Genomic DNA, 27448 nt, shown 5'->3' with positions numbered 1-27448 from the left:
GAGACCATTTTATAGGAGAACATTTTATAGAACTCCACTGGGTACCCGTCTGGCCCGGGGCTTTACCCGACTGCAGGCCTTCAGACCCTCCACTATCTCTTCCAATTCGATCGGGGCCCCCAGCCCTTCTACCAGCTCCCCGTCCACCTTTGAGAAATTCAGTCCCCCTAAGAAATGCCTCATCACCTCCGGCCCAGGTGGGGGTTCCGACCCATACAGCTGTAAAAATCCCTAAATGCCTTATTCACCCCTGTTAAATCTCTAACCACCTTCCTATCTCCATCATTTATTTTCCCTATCTCTCTGACTGCCTCCCTCTTTCTAAGCTGCTGTGCAAGCATTCTGCTGGCCTTCTCTCCATACTCATAGATCGCCCCCCCTCGCCTTTCTCAGCTGCTCCACCTCCCTCCCTGTTGTTAACAAGGTGAACTCCGCCTTTAGCCTCCGCTGTTCCCTTAAAAGCCCTGCCTCTGGGTATCCACATACCTCCTATCGATCTGTAGAATCTCCTTTACCAGTCGGTCCATCTCTGCCCTGCCCACCTTCTCCCTATGGGCCCGTATCGAGATCAGCTCCCTTCTAACCACCGCTTTCAGTGCTTCCCAGACCATCGCTGCTGAAATTTCCTCTGTGTCCTTGACTTGCAGGTAGATCTGAATACATTTCCTCAGCCGCTCGCACACCCCTTCGTCAACTAAAAGTCCCACATCTAGCCTCCAGTGTGGGCGCTGGTTACTGTCTTTACTAACCTGCAGGTCAACCCAGTGCGGAGCATGGTCTGAGATTGTGATCGCTGAGTACCCTGTGTCCACCACCCCCGTCAGTAAAGCCCTGCTCAGAATAAAGAAATCGATCCAGGAGTACACTTTATGCACGAGTGAGTAGAAGGAGAACTCGTTCACCCTCAGCTGCCCAAATCTCCATGGGTCTACCCTCCTCACTTGCTCCGTGAACCCTTTTAGCTCCTTAGCCATTGCTGGCACCCTGCCCGTTTTTGAGCTTGACCGGTCCAAGCCAGGATCAATAACTGTGTTAAAGTCCCCTCCCATGACCAACTTGTGCAAGTCTAGGTCCGGTACCTTCCCGAGCATCCTCTTTATAAACTCCACATCATCCCAATTTGGCGCATACACATTTACTAATACCACCTGCACCCCCTCCAGTTTCCCACTGACTATAATGTACCGACCTCCCACGTCCGAGACTATTCTGCCCGCCTCAAACACCACCCACTTATTGATCAGGATCGTGACACCTCTCGTCTTTGAATCTAGTCTCGAGTGAAAGACCTGACTGACCCAGCCTTTCCTCAATCTAATCTGGTCAGTTACTCTAAGGTGCGTCTCCTGCAACATTACCACGCCCGCCTTCAGTCCCCTAAGATGCGCGAACAGGCGTACCCTCTTGACCGGTCCATTTAGCCCTCGTACATTCCAGGTGATCAGCTTAGTTCGGAGGCTCATTGCCCCCCCCCCCCCCCCCCCCTTCACCGATCAGCCATCCCCTTTTTTGGGCCAGCCTCCAGCCCGTGCTCTACACCTCCACCGCCCCGCCCCCAGGCAGCCTCCGCCCCCAACCTCCTCTCCATCCCTTAGTATAAGTCCCTCCCTCGTCAGCAGAACATTTTCCCGCCTTCACCCCCCCCTAGTAACAGCACAACATAAGAACATAAGAACATAAGAACTAGGAGCAGGAGTAAGCCATCTGGCCCCTCGAGCCTGCTCCGCCATTCGATGAGATCATGGCTGATCTTTTGTGGACTCAGCTCCACTTTCCGGCCCGAACACCATAACCCTTAATAATCCCTTTATTCTTCAAAAAACTATCTATCTTTACCTTAAAAACATGTAATGAAGGAGCCTCAACTGCTTCACTGTGCAAGGAATTCCATAGATTCACAACCCTTTGGGTGAAGAAGTTCCTCCTAAACTCAGTCCTAAATCTACTTCCCCTTATTTTGAGGCTATGTCCCCTAGTTCTGCTTTCACCCGCCAGTGGAAACAACCTGCCCGCATCTATCCTATCTATTCCCTTCATAATTTTAAATGTTTCTATAAGATTCCCCTCATCCTTCTAAATTCCAACGAGTACAGTCCCAGTCTACTCAACCTCTCCTCATAATCCAAACCCTTCAGCTCTGGGATTAACCTAGTGAATCTCCTCTGCACACCCTCCAGTGCCAGTACGTCCTTTCTCAAGTAAGGAGACCAAAACTGAACACAATACTCCAGGTGTGGCCTCACTAACACCTTATACAATTGCAACATAACCTCCCTAGTCTTAAACTCCATCCCTCTAGCAATGAAGGACAAAATTCCATTTGCCTTCTTAATCACCTGTTGCACCTGTAAACCAACCTTCTGTGACTCATGCACTAGCACACCCAAGTCTCTCTGCACAGCGGCATGCTTTAATATTTTATCGTTTAAATAATAATCCCGTTTGCTGTTATTCCTACCAAAATGGATAACCTCACATTTGTCAACATTGTATTCCATCTGCCAGACCCTATCCCATTCACTTAACCTATCCAAATCCCTTTGCAGACTTCCAGTATCCTCTGCACTTTTCGCTTTACCACTCATCTTAGTGTCATCTGCAAACTTGGACACATTGCCCAACTCCAAATCATCTATGTAAATTGTGAACAATTGTGGGCCCAACACGGATCCCTGAGGGACACCACTAGCTACTGATTGCCAACCAGAGAAACACCCATTAATCCCCACTCTTTGCTTTCTATTAATTAACCAATCCTCTATCCATACTACTACTTTACCCTTAATGCCATGCATCTTTATCTTATGCAGCAACCTTTTGTGTGGCACCTTGTCAAAGGCTTTCTGGAAATCCAGATATACCACATCCATCGGCTCCCCATTATCTACTGCACTGGTAATGTCCTCAAAAAATTCCACCAAATTAGTTAGGCATGACCTGCCCTTTATGAACCCATGCTGTGTCTGCCCAATGGGACAATTTCTATCCAGATGCCTCGCTATTTCTTCCTTGATGATAGATTCCAGCATCTTCCCTACTACCGAAGTTAAGCTCACTGGCCTATAATTTCCTGCTTTCTGCCTACCTCCTTTTTTAAACAGTGGTGTCACGTTTGCTAATTTCCAATCCACCGGGACCACCCCAGAGTCTAGTGAAGTTCGGTAAATTATCACTAGTGCATCTGCAATTTCCCTAGCCATCTCTTTTAGCACTCTGAGATGCATTCCATCAGGGCCAGGAGACTTGTCTACCTTTAGCCCCATTAGCTTGCCCATCACTACCTCCTTAGTGATAACAATCCTCTCAAGGTCCTCACCTGTCATAGCCTCATTTCTATCAGTCACTGGCATGTTATTTGTGTCTTCTACTGTGAAGATCGACCCAAAAAACCTGTTCAGTTCCTCAGCCATTTCCTCATTTCCCATTATTAAAACTCCCTTCTCATCCTCTAAAGGACCAATATTTACCTTAGCCACTCTTTTTTGTTTTATATATTTGTAAAAACTTTTATTGTCTGTTTTTATATTCTGAGCAAGTTTACTCTCATACTCTATCTTACTCTTCTTTATAGCTTTTTAGTAGCTTTCTGTTGCCCCCTAAAGATTTCCCAGTCCTCTAATCTCCCAGCAATCTTTGCCACTTTGTATGCTTTTTCCTTCAATTTGATACTCTCCCTTATTTCCTTAGATATCCACGGCCGATTTTCCCTCTTTCTACCGTCCTTCCTTTTTGTTGGTATAAACCTTTGCTGAGCACTGTGAAAAATCGCTTGGTAGGTTCTCCACTGTTCCTCAACTGTTCCACCAAAAAGTCTTAACTCCCAGTCTACCTTAGCTAGTTCTTCTCTCATCCCCTTGTAATCTCCTTTGTTTAAACACAAAACACTAGTATTTGATTTTACTTTCTCACCCTCCATCTGTATTTTAAATTCCACCATATTGTGATCGCTCCTTCCGAGAGGATCCCTAACTATGAGATCATGAATCAATCCTGTCTCATTACACAGGACAAGATCTAGGACCGCTTGTTCCCTCGTAGGTTCCATTACATACTGTTCTAGGAAACTATCGCGGATACATTCTATAAACTCCTCCTCAAGGTTGCCTTGACCGACCTGGTTAAACCAATCGACATGTAGATTAAAATCCCCCATGATAACTGCTGTACCATTTCTACATGCATCAGTTATTTCTTTGTTTATTGCCTGCCCCACCATAACGTTACTATTTGGTGGCCGATAGACTACTCCTATCAGTGACTTTTTCGCCTTACTATTCCTGATTTCCACCCGGATGGCACCTTATCCTCCATAGCACCGATGTCATCCCTTACTATTGCCCGGATGTCATCCTTAAATAACAGAGCAACACCACCTCCCTTACCATCCACTCTGTCCTTCCGAATAGTTTGATACCCTTGGATATTTAACTCCCAGTCGTGACCATCCTTTAACTATGTTTCAGTAATGGCCACTAAATCATAGTCATTTACGATGATTTGTGCCATCAACTCATTTACTTTATTCCGAATACTACGAGCATTCAGGTAAAGTACACTTATGTTGATTTTTTTACCTCTGTTTTGAATCTTAACATCTCCAGTTTTATTCCTTTTGTTATTACTGGGCCTATTCACTGAGCTCCCCTCAGTCACTGTACCTTGTACTGTCGCCCTTTTATATTTTTGACTATGTCTTCTCTACCTTGCACTTTTCCCCTTACTTCCTTTTGCTTCTGTCCCTGTTTTACTACCTTCCAACTTCCTGCATCGGTTCCCATCCCCCTGCCACATTAGTTTAAACCCTCCCCAACAGCTCTAGAAAACACCCCCCCTAGGACATCGGTTCCAGTCCTGCCCAGGTGCAGACCGTCCGGTTTGTACTGGTCCCACCTCCCCCAGAACCGGTCCCAATGCCCCAGGAATTTGAATCCCTCCCTCTTGCACCATCTCTCGAGCCACGCATTCATCCAATCTATCCTGACGTTCCTACTCTGACTAGCTCGTGGCACTGGTAGCAATCCTGAAATCAACCTCTTTGATAAATCTAACATATGCACACCCCCCACTACGCTTCTGTGAGCTAGCCTGCCCAGCTGGCTTGGTGGCCCCCACCTCTGGCGCCAAACAGTCTGCCAACTATTGTTTCCTCCCCCCCCCCGCCCCCCGCTCATACATACATATTCCAATGACAAACTATCCCAACACAATTGCCCAACAGAAAAAAACAGGAAGAAAAAAAAATGCTAACAAAGATCAAGTAAGAGATCCAAAATCTAAACAAGATCCCCCAACAGTGCAAATGTAAACCTTAACTTACTCAGCTCTGTCACTGGTCCCAAATCAATACAGAAGCCATTGCAGACAGCTTCCACAAAATGAAAAATAAGAAACTTTTTTTTAAAAAACATGAACGTTGCAGCAAAGTTCAAAGGTTCTCAGTCCACCACCAGTCCTTTCATTTTCGCGAAGTCCAGCGCATCCTCAGGCAACTCGAAATAACAGTGCTGTTATCGTGCGTGACCCAGAGATGGGCCGGATACAACAGCCCAAACTTCACCTTTTTCTTAAAAAGGGTCAACCTGATTTGGTTAAAGCCCGCTCTTCTCCTGGCCACCTCCGCACTCAGGTCTTGGTAAACCTGCAGGATACTGTTGTCCCACGTACAGCTCCGTGTCTGCTTGGCCCACTGTAGAATGCTCTCCTTATCCAAGTACCTGTGGAATCTCACCACCATTGCCCCGGGGGGGGGGGGGGGGGGGGGGGGGGGGTCTCCCATTCACGGCTTCCTCGTGAGTGCTATATGATTTCTGTCCACCTCCAAGGGTTGGGAGAATGCCCCATCCCCCAGCAGCTTCTCAAACATGTCCACGATGTATGCCCAGTGTCCGCTCCTTCGGACCCCTCCGGGAGCCCAACGATTCTTAAGTTCTGCCAGTGGGATCTATTCTCTAGGTCCTCCACCATCTCTAGGAGCTTCTTCTGCTGGTCTCTCAGCATCCCCACCTCCAACTCCACCACAAAGAACAAAGAACAAAGAAAATTACAGCACTGGAACAGGCCCTTCGGCCCTCCTAGCCTGCGCCGATCCAGATCCTTTATCTAAACCTGTTGCTTATTTTCCAGGGCTACTTCTCTCTGTTCCCCACCCGTTCATATATCTGTCCAGATGCATCTTAAATAATGCTATCGTACCCGCCTCAACCACCTCCGCTGGCAAAGCATTCCAGGCACCCACCACCCTCTGCGTGAAAAACTTTCCACGCACATCTCCCTTAAACTTTTCCCCTCTCACCTTGAAATCGTGATCCTTTGTAATTGACACCCCCACTCTTGGAAAAAGCTTGTAGCTATCCACCCTGTCCATACCTCTCATAATTTTGTAGACCTCAATCAGGTCTCCCCTCACCCTCCGTCTTTCCAATGAAAACAATCCTAATCTACTCAACCTTTCTTCATAGCTAGCACCCTCCATACCAGGCAACATCCTGGTGAACGTCCTCTGCACCCTCTCTAAAGCATCCACATCCTTCTGGTAATGTGGCGACCAGAACTGCACGCAGTATTCCAAATGTGGCCTAACCAAAGTCCGATACATCTGTAACATGGCCTGCCAACTCATGTACTCAATACCCCGTCTGATGAAGGCAAGTATGCTGTATGCCTTCTTGATCACTCTATCGACCTGCGTTGCCACCTTCAGGGTACAATGGACCTGAACTCCCAGATCTCTCTGTACATCAATTTTCCCCAGGACTCTTCCATTGACTATATAGTCTACTCTTGAGTTAGATCTTCCAAAATGCATCGCCTCACATTTGCCTGGATTGAACTCCATCTGCCATTTCTCTGCCCAACTCTCCAATCTATCTATATTTTGCTGTATTCTCTGACAGTCCGCCTCACTATCTGCAACTCCACCAATCTTAGTATCATCTGCAAACTTGCTCATCAGACCACTTATACCTTCGTCCAGATCATTTATGTATATCACAAACAACAGTGGTCCGAGCACGGATCCCTGTGGAACACCACTAGTCACCTTTCTCCATTTTGAGACACTCCCTTCCACCACTACTCTCTGTCTCCTGTTGCCCAGCCAGTTCTTTATCCATCTAGCTAGTACACCCTGAACCCCATACGACTTCACTTTTTCCATCAACCTGCCATGTGAAACTTTATCAAATGCTTTACTGAAGTCCATGTATATGACATCTACAGCCCTTCCCTCATCAATTAACTTTGTCACTTCCTCAAACAATTCTATTAGGTTTGTAAGATATGACCTTCCCTGCACAAAACCATGCTGCCTATCACTGATAAGTCTATTTTCTTCCAAATGTGAATAGATCCTATCCCTCAGTATCTTCTCCAACAGTTTGCCTACCACTGGAGTCAAGCTCACAGGTCTATAATTCCCTGGATTATCCCTGCTACCCTTCTTAAATAAAAGGACAACATTAGCGATTCTCCAGTCCTCCGGGACCTCACCCATGCTCAAGGATGCTGCAAAGATATCTGTTAAGGCCCCAGCTATTTCCTGGGATAGTAACCTGGGATAGATCCCATCCGGTCCTGAGGACTTGTCCACCTTAATGCCTTTTAGAATACCCAAAACCTCCCCCTTCCTTATGCCGACATGACCTAGAGTATTTAAACATCCATCCCTCGCCTCAACATCCATCATGTCCCTCTCCTTGGTGAATACCGCTGCAAAGTACTCATTAAGAAGCTCACTCATTTCCTCTGACTCCACGCATAAATTCCCTCTTTTGTCTTTGAGTGGGCCAATCCTTTCTCTAGTTACCCTCTTGCTCCTTATGTACGAATAAAAAGGCTTTGGGATTTTCCTTAACCTTGTTAGCCAAAGATATTTCATAACCCCTTTTTGCCCTCTTTATTGCGCGTTTGAGATTTGTCCTACTTTCCCGATATTCCTCCAAAGCTTCATCAGTTTTGAGTCGCCTCGATCTTATGTATACGGTTTGATGTTCCTGCTGCTCAGCCAGCGCCTTCTCTACCTTCTGGATCGCCCGATCTTGGGCATCCAATCTAAGCTTCAGCTGCTCAATTGACTCTTTTATCGGGTCCAAGCAGTTTTTTTCTGCTTAGTGAATCCTTCCTGAATAACTTGCATCAGCTGATCCGTTGACCGCTGGGTCGACAAGCCAGAGGTCCAGTCCTCCGCCATGCTGTCTCCCGCTGCAGCTTCAGCCCAAGCCTTCCCTGTCTTTCTGTTTCTGCCTTTACGAGCACTTGTAGTCCTCCTCTCCATTCACCGATGTCGGAATTCAGTACACAATTGCCTCTGTCATCAATTTTTCAATTCAAGTCCGGTAGAAAATCGGGGGCAAAGGTCCAAATATCCGACCCGAGCGGGAGCCACCAAATGTGCGACATACTCCTTCATAGCTGCCACCGGAAGTCCACCCTTCATTATTCTTAAAATGTACATATTGTCACAATGTTCCGTGCTGTGATTTAAATTGAGTGACAGCTCTGGCTGTTTAAAATGTTTTACTTTTGAAAGTTGGAAAAAGTTTCTGCACCAGCTTTCTTCCATTCATTGACAGGTGCTCTGCTTTGAAATGGAAATGGGACAACATTGTCAGTTTCAGTCAATGTAGTTGAAAGTTTTTGTTATGATGGGTGTAGCTATTATGAATAGTTGGCTGGGTTTTAAAAACTGCATTGGCTTCAGGTTAATAGGTGATCTATTAATCCAAGAATGAGTGAAAATTTTAATAAGCTGCAAAAACACAATATGGCTTTGATGTAGTTTCTTGTTTGTTTACAAACCTAATAGCACTTAAATGATTATGGGCGCGATCTACTGGCCACGTCACGCCTGAACAGGAGGGCGACACGGCCGGTAGAAGTCTCCTGTGGCCTTCCTGGCAGCCAGAACGCCTCGTTAGAGCAATATTTTCTAGCTGGTTATTTGTATTCGCCAATTTAGCTAAATTCTCAGTTCAATTTTGACTGCCGAAAACTTTTCCTGTAACCCTAGGAGGAGTGAGGGTTGCAAGAGAGTGAGCTATTTTAAGCGGTAGTAATTATACAAGTAATGGAAGATATTATCCCTAAACTCAAGGTGACCATATCACTTTCTCCTCCCACCTACTGCATACAAGACCTGAATGCATTCATCAATACATACAATATTAATAGGTCTGAGCTTGACAGATCATTAGCTACACAGGGTATATCCAACTTGAGACTGGTCTCATTTGCCATTTTTTTCATTAAGCACAGAGAGACTCTCCTATACTGACCCCTGGAGTTATTGTCCCCTTTATCACACACTGACCCCGAGCGTTTACTGTCACTATTAACATTTAAAATTTTGACACCGAGTTAATATCTAATTATCATTATTAGTTATCAATCTTCATCATCCAAACTGGTGTTGTGTCTGAGGAGAGGACTTTGAGATGTATCCCGTTATGGTCAAACGCTGATCCAAGTCTGTCACTGGTTCTGGTAATGGCTGTTGGTTTGCAAAGCTTTGGCACTGGGAGGTCAAATAGGCCCAATGACAGTTACAAATGCATATACTGAAAAGCAAGTCAGAATGTTTAGGGCTGTACTTACAATCTGATCTCACCCATTGATAGGGCACTGGTGATCCATAACAGATCCAACGTCTTAAACGGAACCAAGACAAAGCTGATGTTTGCTGGGAGATTTTTTGCACTCTCTGGGTACATGAAGTGGTGTGTTGTGCGGCTGCCCACGTCTGTTTCAAAGCCGATCGTTGGAGCTTGGTTCATTCTGTAACAGATGGACACTTTGAGTTTACTAACATTAACCAGAAAGCCGCTCTCAAAAATCCTTTAAATATAAGCCAGATGGATACTAAAGGTGAAGTTAGAATCCAAGATTTGTGAACTGGGTAAAGCTACTATATAAGGGGCTAAGGGCGAGTGTCCGTACAAACAACATCAGCTCGAGATACTTTTCTCTCCACCGTGGGACTAGGCAGGAATGTCCTATGTTCCCCCTGCTGTTTGCACTCGCGATTGAGCCATCGCATTAAGAAGTTCAGGGGTATGGAAAGGAATAGTACGGGGGTGGGGGGGGGGATAGAGCATAGGGTGTCCTTATATGCCGATGACTTGCTGTTATACGTGTCGGAACCGAGTGTGTCGATAGGGGGAATATTGGAGCTGCTTCGAGTGTTTCGGTCTTTCTCGGGGTACAAACTAAATCTAGACAAGAGTGAGTATTTTGTGGTGTCTCGGCCGGGTGTGGGGGCAGGGGTGGGGGGGGCTGCCATTCCGTAGGGCAGGGACTCACTTTAGGTACCTGGGGTTGCAGGTTGCCCGGGAGTGGGGGGTGGCTCCGCAGGTACAACATTTCTAGTTTGGTGGGGAGAGTGAAAGCGGATCTGGCAAAGTGGGATGGTCTCCCTCTGTTACTGACGGGTCGGGTACAGGCAGTTAAAATGAACGTGTTGCCACAATTTCTGTTTATCTTTCAATGCCTGCCGATTTTCCTGCCAAAGATTTTTTTCCGAGAAATTGAGGGAAGTATTACGTCGTTGATATGGAGAGGGAAGGTGGCCAGAGTTAGAAAGGTGCTACTACAGAGGGGAAGGCAGGCAGGGGGTTTGGGTTTTCCGAACCTGATGTATTACTACTGGGCGGCGAATGTGGAGAAGGTGCGGAGCTGGGTCAGAGGGGTTGATTCCCAGTGGGTCAGAATGGAGGAGAGTTTGTGCAGGGGGTCGGGATTGAAAGTACTAGCAACAGCGCCGCTCCCGATAGCCCCGGGGAAGTACTCAGGGAGTCCGGTAATAATACCCTCATTGAGAATTAGGAGGCAATTTTGTGGGGGCAGGGTCAAGGGAAATGCTGATTCGGGGGAACCACAGATTTGAGCCAGGGAGGTGGGATGGAAATTTTCGGAAATGGGAGGAGAAGGTGATTAAGACACTAAAAGATTTGTTTCTTAGGAGTCGATTTGCAGGACTGAAGGAGCTGGAAGCGAAGTATGGGCTGGAGCAGGGGGAAATGTTTAGATACATGCAGGTTCGCGATTTTGCCAGAAAGGAGATACAGAGCTTCCCGGGGGAGCAGCCTCCACATTACTGGAGGAGGTGCCGACGACAGGGGGACTGGAGAAGGAGAGAGTGTCTACTGGGAGGGATCAAAGCAAAGTGGGAGGAAGAGTTGGGAGAGGATATGGAGAAGGGGTTCTGGTGTGAGGTGCTCTGGAGAGTGAATGCCTCCACCTCGTGCGCGAGGTTGGGGCTGATACAGCTGAAAGTGGCACACAGAGCACGCCTCTGGTGTGGCGGGGGTACCTGTTGGAATTCTTGACTCTTGAGAAAGTTAAGTTTGAACTGAGGGGAAGGATGGAGGGGTTGTACAAGTCATGGACATTGTTCATCATGCACTTTCGAGAACTGGATAACGTTGAACATTAGTTAGGGGTGGGTGGAAGGGAGGGTTGGGGGAGGGGGGCGGTGCGTGTTAATGGTGACTATGGGTGATTCCTGATTTCTTTTTGTCATTTGTTTATGTGAACATGCGGGCCAATGTCTGGGGTTTGTTGGGAGGATGGGATCGTTGTTATTGATATGGGGATTGACATATTTGTTACTGATTATTGTTTATTGTTGGTGGATGTAAATTTGGGAGAAAATGTGAAAAAGGAGGAAAATAAAAAATACTTTAAAAAAAGATTAACACAGAATGATTCCCGTACCAGCCTCCCCGAACAGGCGCCGGAATGTGGCGACTAGGGGCTTTTCACAGTAACTTAATTTGAAGCCTACTTGTGACAATAAGCGATTTGCATTGCATTGATTCACATAGAGGTTACATCAACCATGCCATCATGAAACCTTCCAGTTCAGAAGTCTGTTTTGAATCAAGCTTGAGCTCACAAGTGGCAAGTAACATTCGTGCCACATGAATTCCAGGAAATGAATTTCTCTCAATTGACCACCATCAATAAAATATAACTGGACTATTAAGACCCAGGAAGCTGAGTGGGAAGGTGGATGCAGATTTATTTATGGTCACAAGAAGTCTGCACAAGGCAACACATATATTTACAGAGCACAATCCCGGTTGGGACACCAACATGCTGGTCTTTGTCTGGGCCGGCCTTTACACTGGGTTCTTATGAGCTCCAGCTCATTGCCCACTAGCGGGGAAGCTCATATTCCACTGGTCCCATGGGGAGATCAATCAAGATATCCCCGTGGATCTCGTGAGGGTTATTACATGGACAAACCACATAAGTACTGTGGCTATAACAGCAGGTCAGAGGCTGGAATTCTGCCGGGAGTAAATCATCTCCTTCTTGCTCCGAGCCTTTCTATCCTCTACAAGGCACAAGTCATGAGTGTGATGGAATACTCTCCACTTGCCTGGATGAGTGCAGCTCTAAGAATACTTAAGAAGCTCAACAACATCCAGGATAAAGCAGCCTGCTTGATGATCACCTCATCCACCATCAGAAACATGCACTCCCTCCATCACTGTCACCTAGTGGAGAAGTGTGTACCATCTACGAATTGCCACTTTGGCGAAGTGCTTGAGGCCTGTCACTGCCCACCGAGCAGAAATCCAGCAGAAAAATAGCCCCCACTTATTCCCAACACGACAATTTCTCCAAGCTGATTAAGCAGAAAAATAGGACTTCATGCCACATCCACAAAAGATAAATGCCTGTGATTGAGCAGAAAATTAGATTCTCCTCTTTCCCTCATGTGCAAAAAAGGCAATTCTTTTCTCTGAGGCCCAACGACCCCTTCACAACTGTACAAACACACTCGGAACAGCAAAATAGTCTGCCTAGTTAGAACCTCCTGTTCCATCGAATCAAAACATCAGCTTTGATGCAACACAAAAGATTGTGATAGAAGGGGAACTCAATGTAACATAGGCCTTTCCTGTTATGCTGAAATTCCTTGCCTGTTCAAGGGAAGGGAACACCTCCCTCTCCTGAGCTGGTTCTTCGGCCTTTGTGCTCCTGCCCCCAACCCTGCCTGCCTCTTCCAATTTCTTTACACCGCCTCTCCACTGTCTTCCATCTCTCCCTCCCTCCTCTGAATGTCCTTGCTGTTCTCTCCTATACTTTCAAAGAACAAAGAACTGAGACCAATACAACATAGGAACAGGCCCTTTGGCCCTTGGAACCTGTACCGGTCATGATACCACCCTTGGCCAAAATCCTCAGCACTTCCTAGTGCCGTATCCCTCTATACCCATCCTATCCATGTATTTTCGAGATGCCTTTTTGAACGCTGTTAATTTATCTGCTTCCACAACCTCCCCTGACAGCACGTTCCAGGCATTCATCATCCTCTATGTAAAAAACTTGCCTCTCACATCTCCTCCAAACTTTGCCCCTTTCCTTCATTTTCTGTACCAATCCTCAACCCTTTGTCTTTCCTTCACTTATTATCTTCTACTCCATGTTCTTTTCTACCCTGGCTGCCTGCAATTCACTCCCGGGTATCCATTATTCTATATATAAACCGTTGGAGCCCATCAATTCAATTCCATCCCGTAACTCTCTCCCTGGTATCCTTACCATCTGAATGCCTTGATTAGATTCCAGCCTATAACTCACTCCCAGGTATCCATTATTCTATATATAAACCATCTGAACCCCTCAATTAGATTCCAGTCTGTAACTCACTCCCAGGTATCCATTATTCTATATATAAACCATCTGAACCCCTCGATTAGATTCCAGTCTGTAACTCACTCCCAGGTATCCATTATTCTATATATAAACCATCTGAACCCCTCGATTAGATTCCAGTCTGTAACTCACTCCCAGGTATCCATTATTCTATATATAAACCATCTGAACCCCTCGATTAGATTCCAGTCTGTACCTCACTTCTGGGTATCAATTATTCTATATATAAACCATCTGAACCCCTCGATTAGATTCCAGCCTATAACTCACTCCCAGGTATCCATTATTTTATATATAAACCATCTGAACGCCTCGATTAGATTCCAGTCTGTAACTCTCTCCCAGGTATTAATTATTCTATATATAAACCATCTGAACCCCTCGATTAGATTCCAGTCTGTACCTCACTTCTGGGTATCAATTATTTTATATATAAACCATCTGAACCCCTCGATTAGATTCCAGTCTGTAACTCACTCCTGGGTATCCATTAATCTATATGTAAACCATCCGAACCCCTCAATTAGATTCCAGTCTGTACCTCACTCCCGGGTATCAATTATATAAACCATCAGAATCCCTCGAGTAGAGGCCAGTCTGTAACTCACTCTCAAGTACCCACATATTTCCATATATAACTCATCTGATCCTCTCGATTAGATTCCAGCCTGGTCTCAGCCCTTGGTATTCATTATTTCATAAATAAACAATTTGAACCCCTTGATTTGGTTCTAGCCTGTAACGCACCCATGGTATCAATTATTTGATATATAAACCATCTCAACCCACCAATTAGATGCTAGCCAATTAGAACTCACTCGAAGAATCTGTTTATTCTGCACACAAACCATTACATTCCCAGCTTCAATCACTCCTGAGTGCTTATTAATATTCTGTATAAATAAACTACCTTAACATTTTGATTAGATTGCAGCCTGTAACATGTGCTGGTGTATGTTATTCTGTATATTGCTTATCAAAATGCTTTGATTAATTTTCTGTTAGTGGCTTATTCCCATGTATCAGTTATTTATAGTTAGAATATTAATACACATTACATTGACATGTCTATATTGTAACATAATTATATAAATATATAAAAATGTGAGAATTTGAGCATATTGCTTGAAGTTGAATTCAGCATGACAGTTTCTCTCGTTTCCTTGACAACAGAAGTAAATAAAAGAGAAAAAGAAGAATAGAACATTGACCCTTGCTGAAACAGGCAGGGAACGGGGCACAGCTGGAACATCAATCTGTCAATTTTCTATTCCTTATGAGAAATACCTATAACCTGGTTTCCACAGAAACACTCATCTTTAGAAAAATCCATTTGAGCTCATAAAGGCTGTTCTTTGTTGATTTTAAAAGTTTGGTATTTATAAATCTTATACATAATGACCTAGTCCAAACCATCTCCAGAACTCTACTCTTACCATGATAGTGCAATCTCTGATCTGCACCATCATTATTTCAAACTTTCTGTGCATCACCAGCAAAAACCTATTAGTGTGTGTCTGTGTGTGTGTAAGAATGTATGTGAGAATGTAATTGAATATATGTGAGAGTGTAAGTGTTGGTATGTGTGTGAGAGTATGAGTGTAAGAATATATGTGAGAGTGTGTTGGTGTGTGTGAGTGTAAGTGTGTGTGAGAGAGTGTAAGTGTGTGTGTGAAAGTGTACATGTGTGTGTGAATATGTGAGAGTGCAAGTGTGTGTGTAAGAGAGTGTGAGAGTGTAGGACTGTAAGTGAGCATGCGTGTGTGAGTGTAAGTGTGAGTGGAAGAGAGTATGAGTGGAAGCATGAGTCTGTGTGTGAGTATTAAGTGTGAGTATGCGTAGGAGTGTAAGCGAGCATGCATATGTGAGTGTAAATGTGAGTTTGTGTGTGAGAGTAGAGGTGTGAGTGCATGTGCGTAAGAGTGTAAGTGAGCATGTGAGTGTAAGAAAATGTGAGGGCATAAGTGTGAGTGTGTGTAAGTGAACATGCATGCGTATGAGTGTAAGTGCGAGTTGATGTGGGTGAGAGAGAGTGTGTGTGTGTGTGTGTGTGTGTGTGTGTTTGAGTATTTGTTAATCTGTTTGGGCCCTCATTTGTGTCCAAAATCGAGTGGAACAGAGTTTTTATGACTGAGACTGAGGGAGTCATGCACATGTTACCTGGAGCCTCTGAGTTGGGGAGTTAAACTATGATCAGACTTGTTTCTCAACAAGTGCTATCACTCCTTGCCCAGTCGATAAAGGATGCAGTGGTGTAGTTCATGATCATGTACTGAACACATTTATTTTCCACCTAATTGCACATGGCCAGCATTAAGGAGAATAGGGGTGCCAACTCTCCAGGACTGACCTTGAATCTCCAGGAATTGAAAATTAATTTCCAGGACACAGCTGCAAGCAAACCAGGAAATAAATCATAGGAGTTTTAAAATATTCTTGTTCATATTCTCTGAATGCCTCTGTTTTATTATGATAGAAACATTGAAAAAGGGTATAAAAGCTGTTTTATTGTGCAGGGGATGGGAAATCTCTGGGAATATATCCATGCAGATTTGGCAACCCTGGGCCAGCATTTTATGACATGCAGAAATTTAAACTGGACTTTTTTATTATCCAAATGATTCAACAGACACCCCTGAAATTAAACTGTTGTGTTCAAAATGGGCCAGGACCTGTCAAATGTTCCCCCCCTCATGTTCTTTTCTCTTCTCCTCTGCAAGTTCCCCTCACATCACACACCATTTTCCGCCAGTCCTAACATTTAGGCCAGTGAGCTGGAGCACGTGAGTCAAATGTTGGCACTGCCAGTCATCCCAGGTATTATTTGCTTCTTTCATTCACAAGCAAGGGATAGGAATATAGGACTTGCAGTCCTTCTTGTTCATTAGAGACTCACACTTCAGTATCACTACTCAAAGAGATATGTTGCTATTGGTAACAGCTGTTCCCTGGATGCTCAAACAAGTCAAGCAGCTCAGAGAAGTGGCCAAGACTCAATACTTTTAGCAGCTTGGGAGGAAATAATGTGTGATTCATCCTGTTTTTTTCTCTCATTATTTGCTGCACCTGGTCCCTGTCATTGCCAGTGGTCTGAACCAACACTTGTAACTTTATGTTTCTATAAGCAGGCAAAACCCCCTGAAATGTGTACCCTTATACCTGCCATGAATGAGTTATCACACCACCAGAGTAACAACTACAGAGAATTACAAAGATTACAGCATAGAAATGGGTCATTCTGCCTAACTGGATAATTTTGTAGTGATAATGTGGGATTCCTGTCGTGCAAGGAGGTTAATCGGCCCTTTGCAAAGATCACTCCTACAAGCTGTAGTGCTGCTACTGAGCCATTCTTCGTGATGGAGATTGGAGTTCCGTCCAATACATTCAGAGCCTGGCAGTTCAGTGACCATCATTAACTGGGACCTAGTGCTTGATTCTCCATTTGGGAGACTAGGGAGGGGATTCGAAATCACGTTCGGCGATTCGCCAGAGAATCTGTTTCGACGCTGAAATTGGGGGTGGCGCCGTATTTCAGATGCTCCGCCCCCTCAAAAACAGAGTACTTGAGGAGTATGCCGCCCGCCGTTGGGTCGGCTTCAGGACATCATCTGAGGCCCTCCTCCGTGCTCAAGTGGGCCGACTTCTCGAAGGCGTCGGTTGTGTATCCTCTCAGGTTTTGGGGACCTCGCATGGTGAAATGCGGACTGTGTTCAGTTGTGTGTGGGGGGGGAGCCGTTCTGCTGGCAAGGGGGACAGGTGGGGGTGGTCTGGGGGTGACAAGGGGGGAGGCACTATATGGCAGGCCGGGCCCATGCGTCATGGACCCGGCAATTCTGAGTCCCTATTTTAAGGTAAAGCCGGGGGCTTTACGTGGCACGTCTGCTAGCCCCCCACCAGGCGAAGCATCGGTGCAGGGATGCCACCGATTTTTTGGTCGTAATACCAGATACTTCCACTGGATATAGTCGCAAAATCGGAGAATCCAGCGCCTTGTTCTCCTGGTGGAACTGAATCACTTCCCTTGCCGGAGTTGAATCACTTCTGGTTTGTGCTGGTGCTAGGTGCGGCGTCCAGAAGCAAATCACTCTCCATAGCCATGTAAATTTACGCTTGGCGTGGATTGCAAGGGATTCCATTCCGAATCCCAAGGAAGCAGCCCGATAGCGAGGTCCAGCAGCTGCCCCCCCTCCCCCATGCAAAGCTAATCCTGCTTCTCCTGCTGATAGGTAGGGGCATCCCCCCCACCACCAGGAGAATTGCTGGGTCACCCACCAACCCCCCCCCCCACCCTACTCCGCCAGCATGCACGCATGGGGATGGCCCGACCCCCGCTTCCCCCATAACAGAGGACCCCTCCCCATAACAGAGATATCCACCCCATAAAAGTGACCACCTCCTCCCATCAGTCACCCCTGCCTGGAAGCTAAAGAGCAATCCAGGCAGAAGCAGTGGGAGGTCACTGGCTGTAGCGAATTTCTAAAACCCATTTGGCTTGTCTGTCTAAAGTGGGATAAAATATAATACAGAAATCACCCATATTACTGCATTCTTAAACTACAACTTAATTTTTTTTGACTCGTTAAAGTTCAAACTAACATCTTTTGGTGAAAAAGTGAATATGTGGCAGTAAAAAACAATGTCATTATACCTAATACTGTACGCAAAGTTACACACACCTCACATGCAGCAGAGGTACATTCATCTTAGTATAAAATCACTTTGCAATCCATTTCAGAAAGAGCAATTTCCACAGGAGAATGAGTAATGGTCTAATTCATCCAGGTAAGCATGAGAGCCTCAAAACTGCGCTGAATTGTAAAATGCTGCTGATAATCCAGTGGACAGGTGGGATTGCACCTGAATGTGAGATATACCCATCGTGCAATAGATGACCATGCCATCTCCAGAGATAACACCTGTCAGTGGATTGCTGTAATCATCAGGATTATGAGTGGTACAATTTATTTTTATTTTTAGAGTATCCAATTCATTTTCTCCAATTAAGGGGCAATTTAGCATGGCCAATCCACCTACCCTGCACATTTTTGGGCCGTGGGGGCGAAACCCACGCAAACACAGGGAGAATATGCAAACTCCACACAGACAGTGACCCAGAGCCGGGATCGAACCTGGGACCTCGGCGCCGCGAGGCAGCAGAGCTAACCATTGCACCACCGTGCAGCCCGGGGTCAGCAGTACAATTAAGCATAAATCCTTGCAGGCTCATGTGTGGGGGTGGATACCCTGCCACTTCCTTTTTTTTCATAAATTTAGATTACTCAATTCTTTTTTTCCCAATTAAGGGGTAATTTAACATGGCAAATCCACCTATCTTGCACATCTTTTGGGGTTGTGGGGGTGAGACCCACGCAGACACGGGGAGAAGGTGCAAACTCCACACGGAGTGACACAGGGCCGGGATCGAATCCGGGTCTTTGGCAGTGTGAGGCAGCAGTGGTTAGCTCTGCTGCCTTACAGCACCAGGAACCAGGGTTCAATTCTGGCCTTGGGTGACTGTGTGGAGTTTGCACTTTTTCCCTCTATCTGTGTGGGTTTCCTACGGGTGCTCCGGTTTCCTGCCACAGTCCAACGATGTGCAGATTACGTGAATTGGTCATGTTAAATTGCCCCTTAATGTCCCAGGGTGTATAGGTTGGGTGGGGTTACGGGAATAGGACTGGGGAGTAGACCCAGGGCTGCTCTTTCAGAAGGTCGATGCAGACTCGATGGACTGAATGGCCTCCTTCTGCACTGTAGCAATTCTATGATTTCTAAAAAAAATTCTGCTAGTTTTAACATGTATGTGATACATTCAGTCAAACAAAATTCAGTCAGAAAATTACAGTGATTTAGTTTGAATAAGTTCTAATCCCAGAGTCAAAAGACTATGGGCGTGATTTAACCACCGCGCTGCACCCAGTGCGGATCTGGGTGCGCCTGGTAAATATCGGGAAAGGCCATAACCGAGGTTTGCGGCAGGCGTGAATCAGTTTGCCATCTAACCAACCCGCTCCCGATGGCGAGTTCTGGATCACACCATCTCATTTGTGAGATTTTTCCGTTAAATCTCGATTTATGGGTTCAATCCACACTCCAGCACCTAATCTATGCTGACATTTAATTGCAGTACTGGGGAGTGCTGCACCATCAGAGGCACAATTGTTTGGTTGAATCAGTAAACAGGGCCTTGTTTTTCTCCTGAGGCGGATGGCACTATTTGAAGAAAACTAGCAAACCCCCTGGGTGTCCTAACCAACTAACACCATTATAAATAGATTAATAGGCTTTTTATCTCATTCATTGGTTCTGGGAAAATCAGCTGCCACATTTCTCCACATAACAACAGTGATTATACTTCAAAAATAATAGTCTGAAAATCACTTTTCAACATCCTGAGAATATAAATGATGTTATAGATTACTCTCGATCAGCCATTTTCAAACCCGGGGTCACAAACCTCTATTTTTTTCAACAGATGCAGTGAGGTCTTAAATCATCAGGTGCCGACGGGTTGCAGGTGGCTATCGGGAGGGTCACGGGGCCATGTGTTACGGTGTTCCCGATCACAGGGCCATGCGTCACGGCATTCCCGATCATGGGAAGAAGTGGCCAACAACGCGATCGGCTTTTAAAAATGCTGGCTGCGATCAGCTTTCAGAATGCCGGCCATTCCGAGCATGCATGCCCCCTCAACAATGCACAGGCCCAGAGCCCAGCGGGGCAGAACACCTCCTCCTGACGTCAGCACGCTGGCCCGGAGCAGATTTTTAAAAAATTGCTGGAGTCTGCCTGGAGCGGTGGCAGAGAGCAGGTCATGCACCCGTACACTGACATCACATGTTCTGGGCGCGTGAGAGAGATTCTGCCAGCAGTGCTGGTGTGAACTCTAGGGCCCCTGGCGAACAACCCATGAAGAAGAAGCTGAAAACGGGAGTAAAGCAGCATAAAGATGATTACTTGAGGTGTGGGTTATTAATTGTGCCACTGCAAATCAGGATTCAAAGTTCATGTATGTTATATGCAGTGAAGCACTGGCAAATTAAAGTTTAAAACCCTCAAAACTTCAAAGACATTTGAAGACTAAGCATGGTGAGTTTGAAGACAAACCTCTATTTTTTTCAACAGATGCAGTGAGGTCTTAAATCATCAGTTGAAGCCATTATCAGGAATGTAACATTGAATAACAAAGCAAGTGAGATCGTGACATTACCTGTCACATTAACGGTAAGTGAAAATGGTGGGTCGTGAAGTTTGGGAGTCGTGGGTCGTGACGGTTGGCTGACGCGGGTCCTTAAGGATGGCTGGTTGGTAAAAATGGATCCCAGACGAAAAAGTTTGCAAAACATTGCTCTACATTTACAAAACATTGCACAAATATTATATGCACCAGAATATCTTTTTGTATAAATGTTTATCTCAGAAGATAATGGATGGGATTTTCCCATCTGTGCTCTAAATGCAGTGATGAGCATGGAAAATCGGGGCATTTCCCCAGGCTACATGGTGGGTTTTAAGGCTGTATTGTCCGTTACCTGCCCCATTAATTATGTGCACACCAGAAAAGCGTTGGAACGTGAGTGTGTGGCCTCTGATTCGTCCACAGCACCGTAAGTTCAACAGTACCTCACTCTGGGTGCCATATTTAAAGAGTAGCTGCCTCACTGCATGCAGCGCAGGATTGCTTCACTGAAGACATGACCCCGAAAGCCAAGACAATGGCAGTTCCCACGTGATACCTTCCGGGGCCAACTACTGGACTCTGTGAAGGCCCCCAGGAATGTCTTCTAACCTTGCTCTATCTGCAGGACGTCCACCAACATCACTCCTCCAGCCTGGAAGATGTTTGCAGAAGCAGTCAATGTCAACACGGCACAGAGAACGTCAGCCTCTGCAGAAAGTGGATGAATGATCTTATCCATGGCGCCAGGTCACTGTCAACTTCCACTCACCAGCCCATCAGACTTTCACAGGCATCTCACAAGCTGCCAGCTCAAGAAACCTCACCACTCTGTCCCTCACACATAACTTCACATCTCCATCTAGACTCATCTCCTCTGGAGATTGTCCTCATCCTGCTCAAAGCTCTGCTAACCACCTACATATGCCTGGCATCCTTATCATCAGCCCTGGAATGCATTCTGTTCACACTATTTCCATCTGCCTTTATGGAGGTCAAGCTTACACACACTCAGCAGGAGAGATCCCAGACCCAGGGTTGAGATCAAAGTCCCCACTCCCAGTGAGGACCAAGCCATTGCGCTGACCAGAAGGGACGTAGATCATTCCTGTGGTGATGGTAAGGTTGGCGACAATCACCCAAGTGAGGATCCTGCAACAACTCGTCCCTCGGACAACCATGCTGTAAGTATTTTGATCATTTTGAGTCACCTGTTACACTAATCACCTTTACTTTCTTTTAGAGGAACCCCTTTCAAGTGCCCAAGGCTCTCAATCCAACAGGCCCTCTGCTTGTGCCCCAACAACACCTCAGATGAGAGGCATCTTTGAAGACCGTCACAGCACTCATCTCCACCCACCATCAGTGCAGGGACACACACCTTGCTAGAACCTAGTTCTAGAGCAGGCTCGGGGTCACAATCCAGTGAGCACAGCACAATATCTGGTCCACAGCAGGCAGAGGGGCCGGGGGGGGGGGGGGGGGGCATCTGAGGTAGCTGGCACTTGAAGGACTGCTGGAGACCACGATTTGGCAATGTTTGAGTCAGCTATTGAGCCTACGGACTCGGTCCTAAGGAAGTGGGGAGAGCTTTGGCGACAGTCAAGGGCATATCAGGAAGAGTCGTCACAGAAACATTGAAAATAGGAGCTGGAGTAGGCCATTTGGCCTTGTGATCCTTACATCGGGGCATAGGTTTAAGGTGCGAGGGGCAAGATTTAAAGGAGATTCACACAGAGGGTGGTGAGAGCCTGGAATTCGCTGCCGGAGGAAGTAGTGAAAGCAGATAGGACTTTTAAGGGGCGTCTTGACAAATACATGAATTGGATGGAAATAAAGGGATATGGTCCCCAGAAGGGTAGGGGGTTTTAGTTCATACAGGCAGCATGGTCAGTGCAGGCTTGGGGACCGAAGGGCCTGTTCCTATGCTGTAATTTTCTTTGTTCTTTGCAAAACTACAGACACACCTGGTTCCACCCATTAATCATAAGGCATTCTTTGGTCTCCTCCCACTAAGATGTCCCATGACCTCTTTATCCAACACTCGCATCATCCCTCATTATTATCTACACCCCAGGGATCCACCCAAATCAAAACAATGTTCCAATAGCCATCTATCTGTAAACAGGTAAATGGTTAAAACTAATGATCACCTCACTTTTATGACCCCTTAATCAGTTTTAGCAGACATACTGCCTATTTGAATGAAATGAAAATTGCTTATTGTCACAAGTAGGCTTCAAATGAAGTTACTGAGAAAAGCCCCTAGTCGCCACATTCCGGCGCCTGTTCGGGGAGGCTGGTACAACAACGGTTCTTAACATTACTGCAACAAATATTAAATACAATATATAACAATTTTGTATATTCATCACAATTGTGAATAGCTGGGGCCCAAGCCACGATCCCTGCGGGAGCCCAATAGGCACTTCAAAAAAGACCCACTTATTCTTATCCTGTCCGCTAACGAATTCTCAAACCATACCATTACCCTTAAGTAGGATGCTCTTTCCAAGGGCTGGTGCAAACTCGATGGGTCGAATGGTCTCATTCTGCACTGTAAATTCCATGATTCTATGCTCAATCGCATGTGCTTTAATTTTGCACACTAAGCTTTTATGTGTGACTTTATCAAAAACTTTCTGAAAATACAAAGACACCACATCCACTGGTTCACCCTTCTCTATTTTCCTAGTTATGTCCTCAAAAAACTACCGTAGGTTTGTCAAACATGATTTCCCTTTCATAAATCCATGTTGACTGTCTAATCTTGGTGATATTTCACAACTGTCCTGTTATCGCATCCTTTATAATCGACTCTAGCAATATCCCTGCTACAGATGTTATCTAGATCTCATTACTGCTGTTTCACTCTCCTGATTCCCTGCATTATCATTGAAAGGCTCCTAACATGTCTCAGGTGTGCACTTATCTTCATTAGACAATATACAATTTGATTGCATGACACTTTGACCCTCACCCTGAAAATAAAAAAATATAGGGCATGATTTGACAAAACAAAGTCGCGTCTGGGCGGGATTAGTGGACCCTGCTATCAAATGAAAATGAAATGAAATTCGCTTATTGTCACGAGTAGGCTTCAAAGGAAGTTACTGTGAAAAGCCCCTAGTCGCCACATTCCGGCGCCTGTTCGGGGAGGCTGTTATGGGAATCGAACCGTGCTGCTGGCCTGCTTGGTCTGCTTTCAAAGCCAGCGATTTAGCCCAGTGTGCTAAACAGCCCCTGTTGCTAAACAGCTAAATGGCACTCTTGGTGGCACGGTGGTGCAACTGTTAGCTCTGCTGCCTCACGTGCTGAGGACCTGGGTTCGATCCCGACCCCAGGTCACTGTCCGTGTGAAGTTTGCACATTCTCCCCACAACCCAAAGATGTGCAGGCTAGGTGGATTGGCCATGCTAAAAAAATTGCCCCTCAATTGGAAAACAAAGAATTGGATACTCTAAATTTATTTTTAAAAATTGCACTCTGTTATTTTTTCAGTCCTCAGTGGGGAACACCCCGCTGAGGCTGCACTCAGTTGTATTTCCTGCATTGAGGGGCACTGCACGCCAGTGCAGGAAGAGATCGGGGCACCATTTTTCAATGGTACGCCGATCTCTGACCTCCCGACATAAGTCCTGTGGGGGGGTCCTCAAGAGGGGAATATGCCACCTGGGCACCTTGGCACTGCCAGCTTGGCACATTGGCAGTACCAGGGTACCATCCCGCCTCTGATTGCCTGGGAAATCCGCCCAATGTGGGTGGAATCCAGATCGCAAAGTCTTGCGAGATCTCATTAGATCTCACGAGGCCGAACGGCCTTTGGGAATCTCGGAAGAGGTCTCTTGCGGGATCTACTGGCCACGTCACTTCCCGATTCCGGCAGGATGCGGCCGGTAAATCGCATCCATATTCCTGCTCAAGTACTGATCAAGTGAGCCATGTCAGGCCACTGCTCAGGGTTTGTGTGATCTTTGTGCAGAGTATTAGCTGAATGCTGGCTGTCATCCTGCTGTTCAACAGCACACAGATGTCAGATGGCAAGTAAACCACAGTCTCCAGGGTTTGGGGGACTTAAAGTTACTATATGATTCCCACAAAAGAATCAACTGGTTTTGAATGGGTCAGGAAGAGCTCTTTGTTACTGGACAAGTGGTAATCACTCTCACTTTCCCTCATCATGTTAAATGGAATTTCAGGCCAGCTCTGCATGACTGCTCTTATCACCATGAAAGGAGGCAATCTGAAAATACGTTCCACAGAATTTTATTTAGATTATAAAAATGGATGGTTCATATAAATAAGAAGTAATTAACCCAAATAGTTTTTCTGAATGGTAAGTGATCTAAGGTCCACACTGCTCACTTATGTTGAATTAGCTTTTTAAGCTTTGAGATGGGCTCCTTGGAGGATGTGAAGAATGGAGGCAGGTAATTAGTTTTGTGTTAATGCTTTAGTATGGAACACCTGGATACAGCTTGTGCAGCTCACACCTGTAACTCAACGAGACCACACTGAGCCACGGATGCATTTAAAGGCAAGCTAGAAAAGCAGATAAGAGGGATATGCTGATAGGGTTAGCTCAGGGTTAGGGGCTGGTTTAGCTCACCAGGCTAAATCGCTGGCTTTTAAAGCAGACCAAGCAGGCCAGCAGCACGGTTCGATTCCCGTACCAGCCTCCCCGGACAGGCGCCGGAATGTGGCGACTAGGGGCTTTTCACAGTAACTTCATTGAAGCCTACTCGTGACAATAAGCGATTTTCATTTCATTTCAAGAGGGATGGGAGGAGGCTCATGTGGGACACAAAACATCGATCAATTGGGTTGAATGGCTTGTTTCTGTGCTGGAGATTTTATGTAAGACAATATAATATCTCCGTGAGGAGACAAGGCGACAAATGTTTTGTACAAGGAAAGGATATGACAGATCTATTTCTTTAAAGATACCTGGCTGCAAAATGGTAATTATGAATAGTCCCAAAAACAGGTATTCAAAAATAGGCTGAGAAACTCGAATTGTGTGGAGAGGCTCAGGTTACTGAAATTCCTTCCACCGGAGGTGAGGAGGCCAGGAGAATATTTATTCACGGTTTTCAAATAAAACATTTTTTTTTAATATAAATTTAGAGTACCCAATTATTTTTTCCAATTAAGGGGCAATTTAACATGCCAATCCACCTAGCCTGCACATCTTTTGGGTTGTGGGGCGAAACCCACGCAGACACGGGGAGAATGTGCAAACTCCTCACAGACAGTGACCCAGGGCCGGGATTCGAACCCAGGTCCTCAGCGCCGTAGGCAGGTTTTCAAATTTATGATGGAAACTGAATAATACGGAACAAATATTTTCTTTGGTTGGGGAGGCAATTTAAACTTGACAATAGAAAAAAGTGAGGAATGAGGCTCAGAAAAAAATCTTTACAAAGAGTTGTTTGGACATGGAATGCTTCGTCAAAGGGACAAGAAAGACTTCAGGCAAAATTGTACCCCCCAACCCCCCAAGGTGGGCGTAAAATTGCATGGATGGGATTCTCCCTGGAATACAGCCCGCCCCAACCCAGGTGCAATTTCATGGCTGAGCTGACAGGGCCTCAGGCAGGAAATCACCCTTTCGCTTATTAAGACCATGATGAGACCACTTAGTGGCCTTTGCCTGGCGAGCTTCAATTTTTAGGCCTGCGGGTGTGAGTAGGGTAGGAAACAGAGAAAAAAAACTATTCTCCATCTTGGGCGGGAAGTTGGGGGGGGGGGGGGGGGGGGCTTCAGATTTGGGGCACATTTCAAAGCACTTTACAGCAAATTATCTACTTTTAAGTATACTGACTGTTGTAATGTCGGAAGATTTTGAAAGTGGTGAATAATTAAATGATATCAAAGTGTTATCAGTAATTGATCCTCACGGTCACGGTAGCATGGTGGTTAGCATCAATGCTTCACAGCTCCAGGGTCCCAGGTTCGATTCCCGGCTGGGTCACTGTCTGTGTGGAGTCTGCACGTCCTCCCCGTGTGTGCGTGGGTTTCATCCGGGTGCTCCGGTTTCCTCCCACAGTCCTAAGATGTGCGGGTTAGGTGGATTGGCCATGCTAAATTGCCCGTAGTGTAAGGTTAATGGGGGGGATTGTTGGGATATGGGTATACGGGTTACGTGGGTTTAAGTAGGGTGATCATTGTTCGGCACAACATCGAGGGCCGAAGGGCCTGTTCTGTGCTGTACTGTTCTATGTTCTATTCATATTTTTCTCAAATTAAGTTTGCTGACTCCATTTTTAAAAATCTCTCTCCCTCCAATATTCATCAAGGTAGACTGAGCAAAATTGAAGTCAGTGGGGGTCAAAGGCAAAACCATTCAATGAATAGAGGCTCACCTGACATAAAGGAGGATCGTTGTGGCTGCCTAAAGTCAGTCTCTGCAGGGGTTCCTCAAGGTAATCCAACTATCTTCAATTATTTTGTTTATGAATTTCCTTCTAAAATGAATTCAGGAGTGGGCTGCTCATTGAAGATGCCACAGTGTTCAACCATATTCTCTGCCAGTAGTAAAGCAGTCCATGCCACTCTACTGCAGAACTTGGATAACATCCAGGCTATGTTTGACAAATGACAAGT

General features: G+C 45.8%; 1 protein-coding gene across 1 annotated transcript in view; it reads right to left on the bottom strand.

The window, feature by feature from the left end:
• The window catches only part of st3gal2 (ST3 beta-galactoside alpha-2,3-sialyltransferase 2), a 510319-nt gene that overhangs the window by 31982 nt on the left and 450889 nt on the right, over positions 1–27448 (bottom strand). Inside the window, exon 6 of the mRNA XM_038807114.1 lies at positions 9592–9771. Within this exon, the coding sequence (XP_038663042.1) occupies positions 9592–9771 (180 nt within the window). The remainder of the gene's footprint in view (positions 1–9591; positions 9772–27448) is intronic.

The sequence above is a fragment of the Scyliorhinus canicula genome, chromosome 9 (genome assembly GCF_902713615.1).
Source record: "Scyliorhinus canicula chromosome 9, sScyCan1.1, whole genome shotgun sequence".
Classification (NCBI taxonomy): Eukaryota; Metazoa; Chordata; class Chondrichthyes; order Carcharhiniformes; family Scyliorhinidae; genus Scyliorhinus; species Scyliorhinus canicula.
This window is presented reverse-complemented; position numbering and strand designations above follow the sequence as displayed.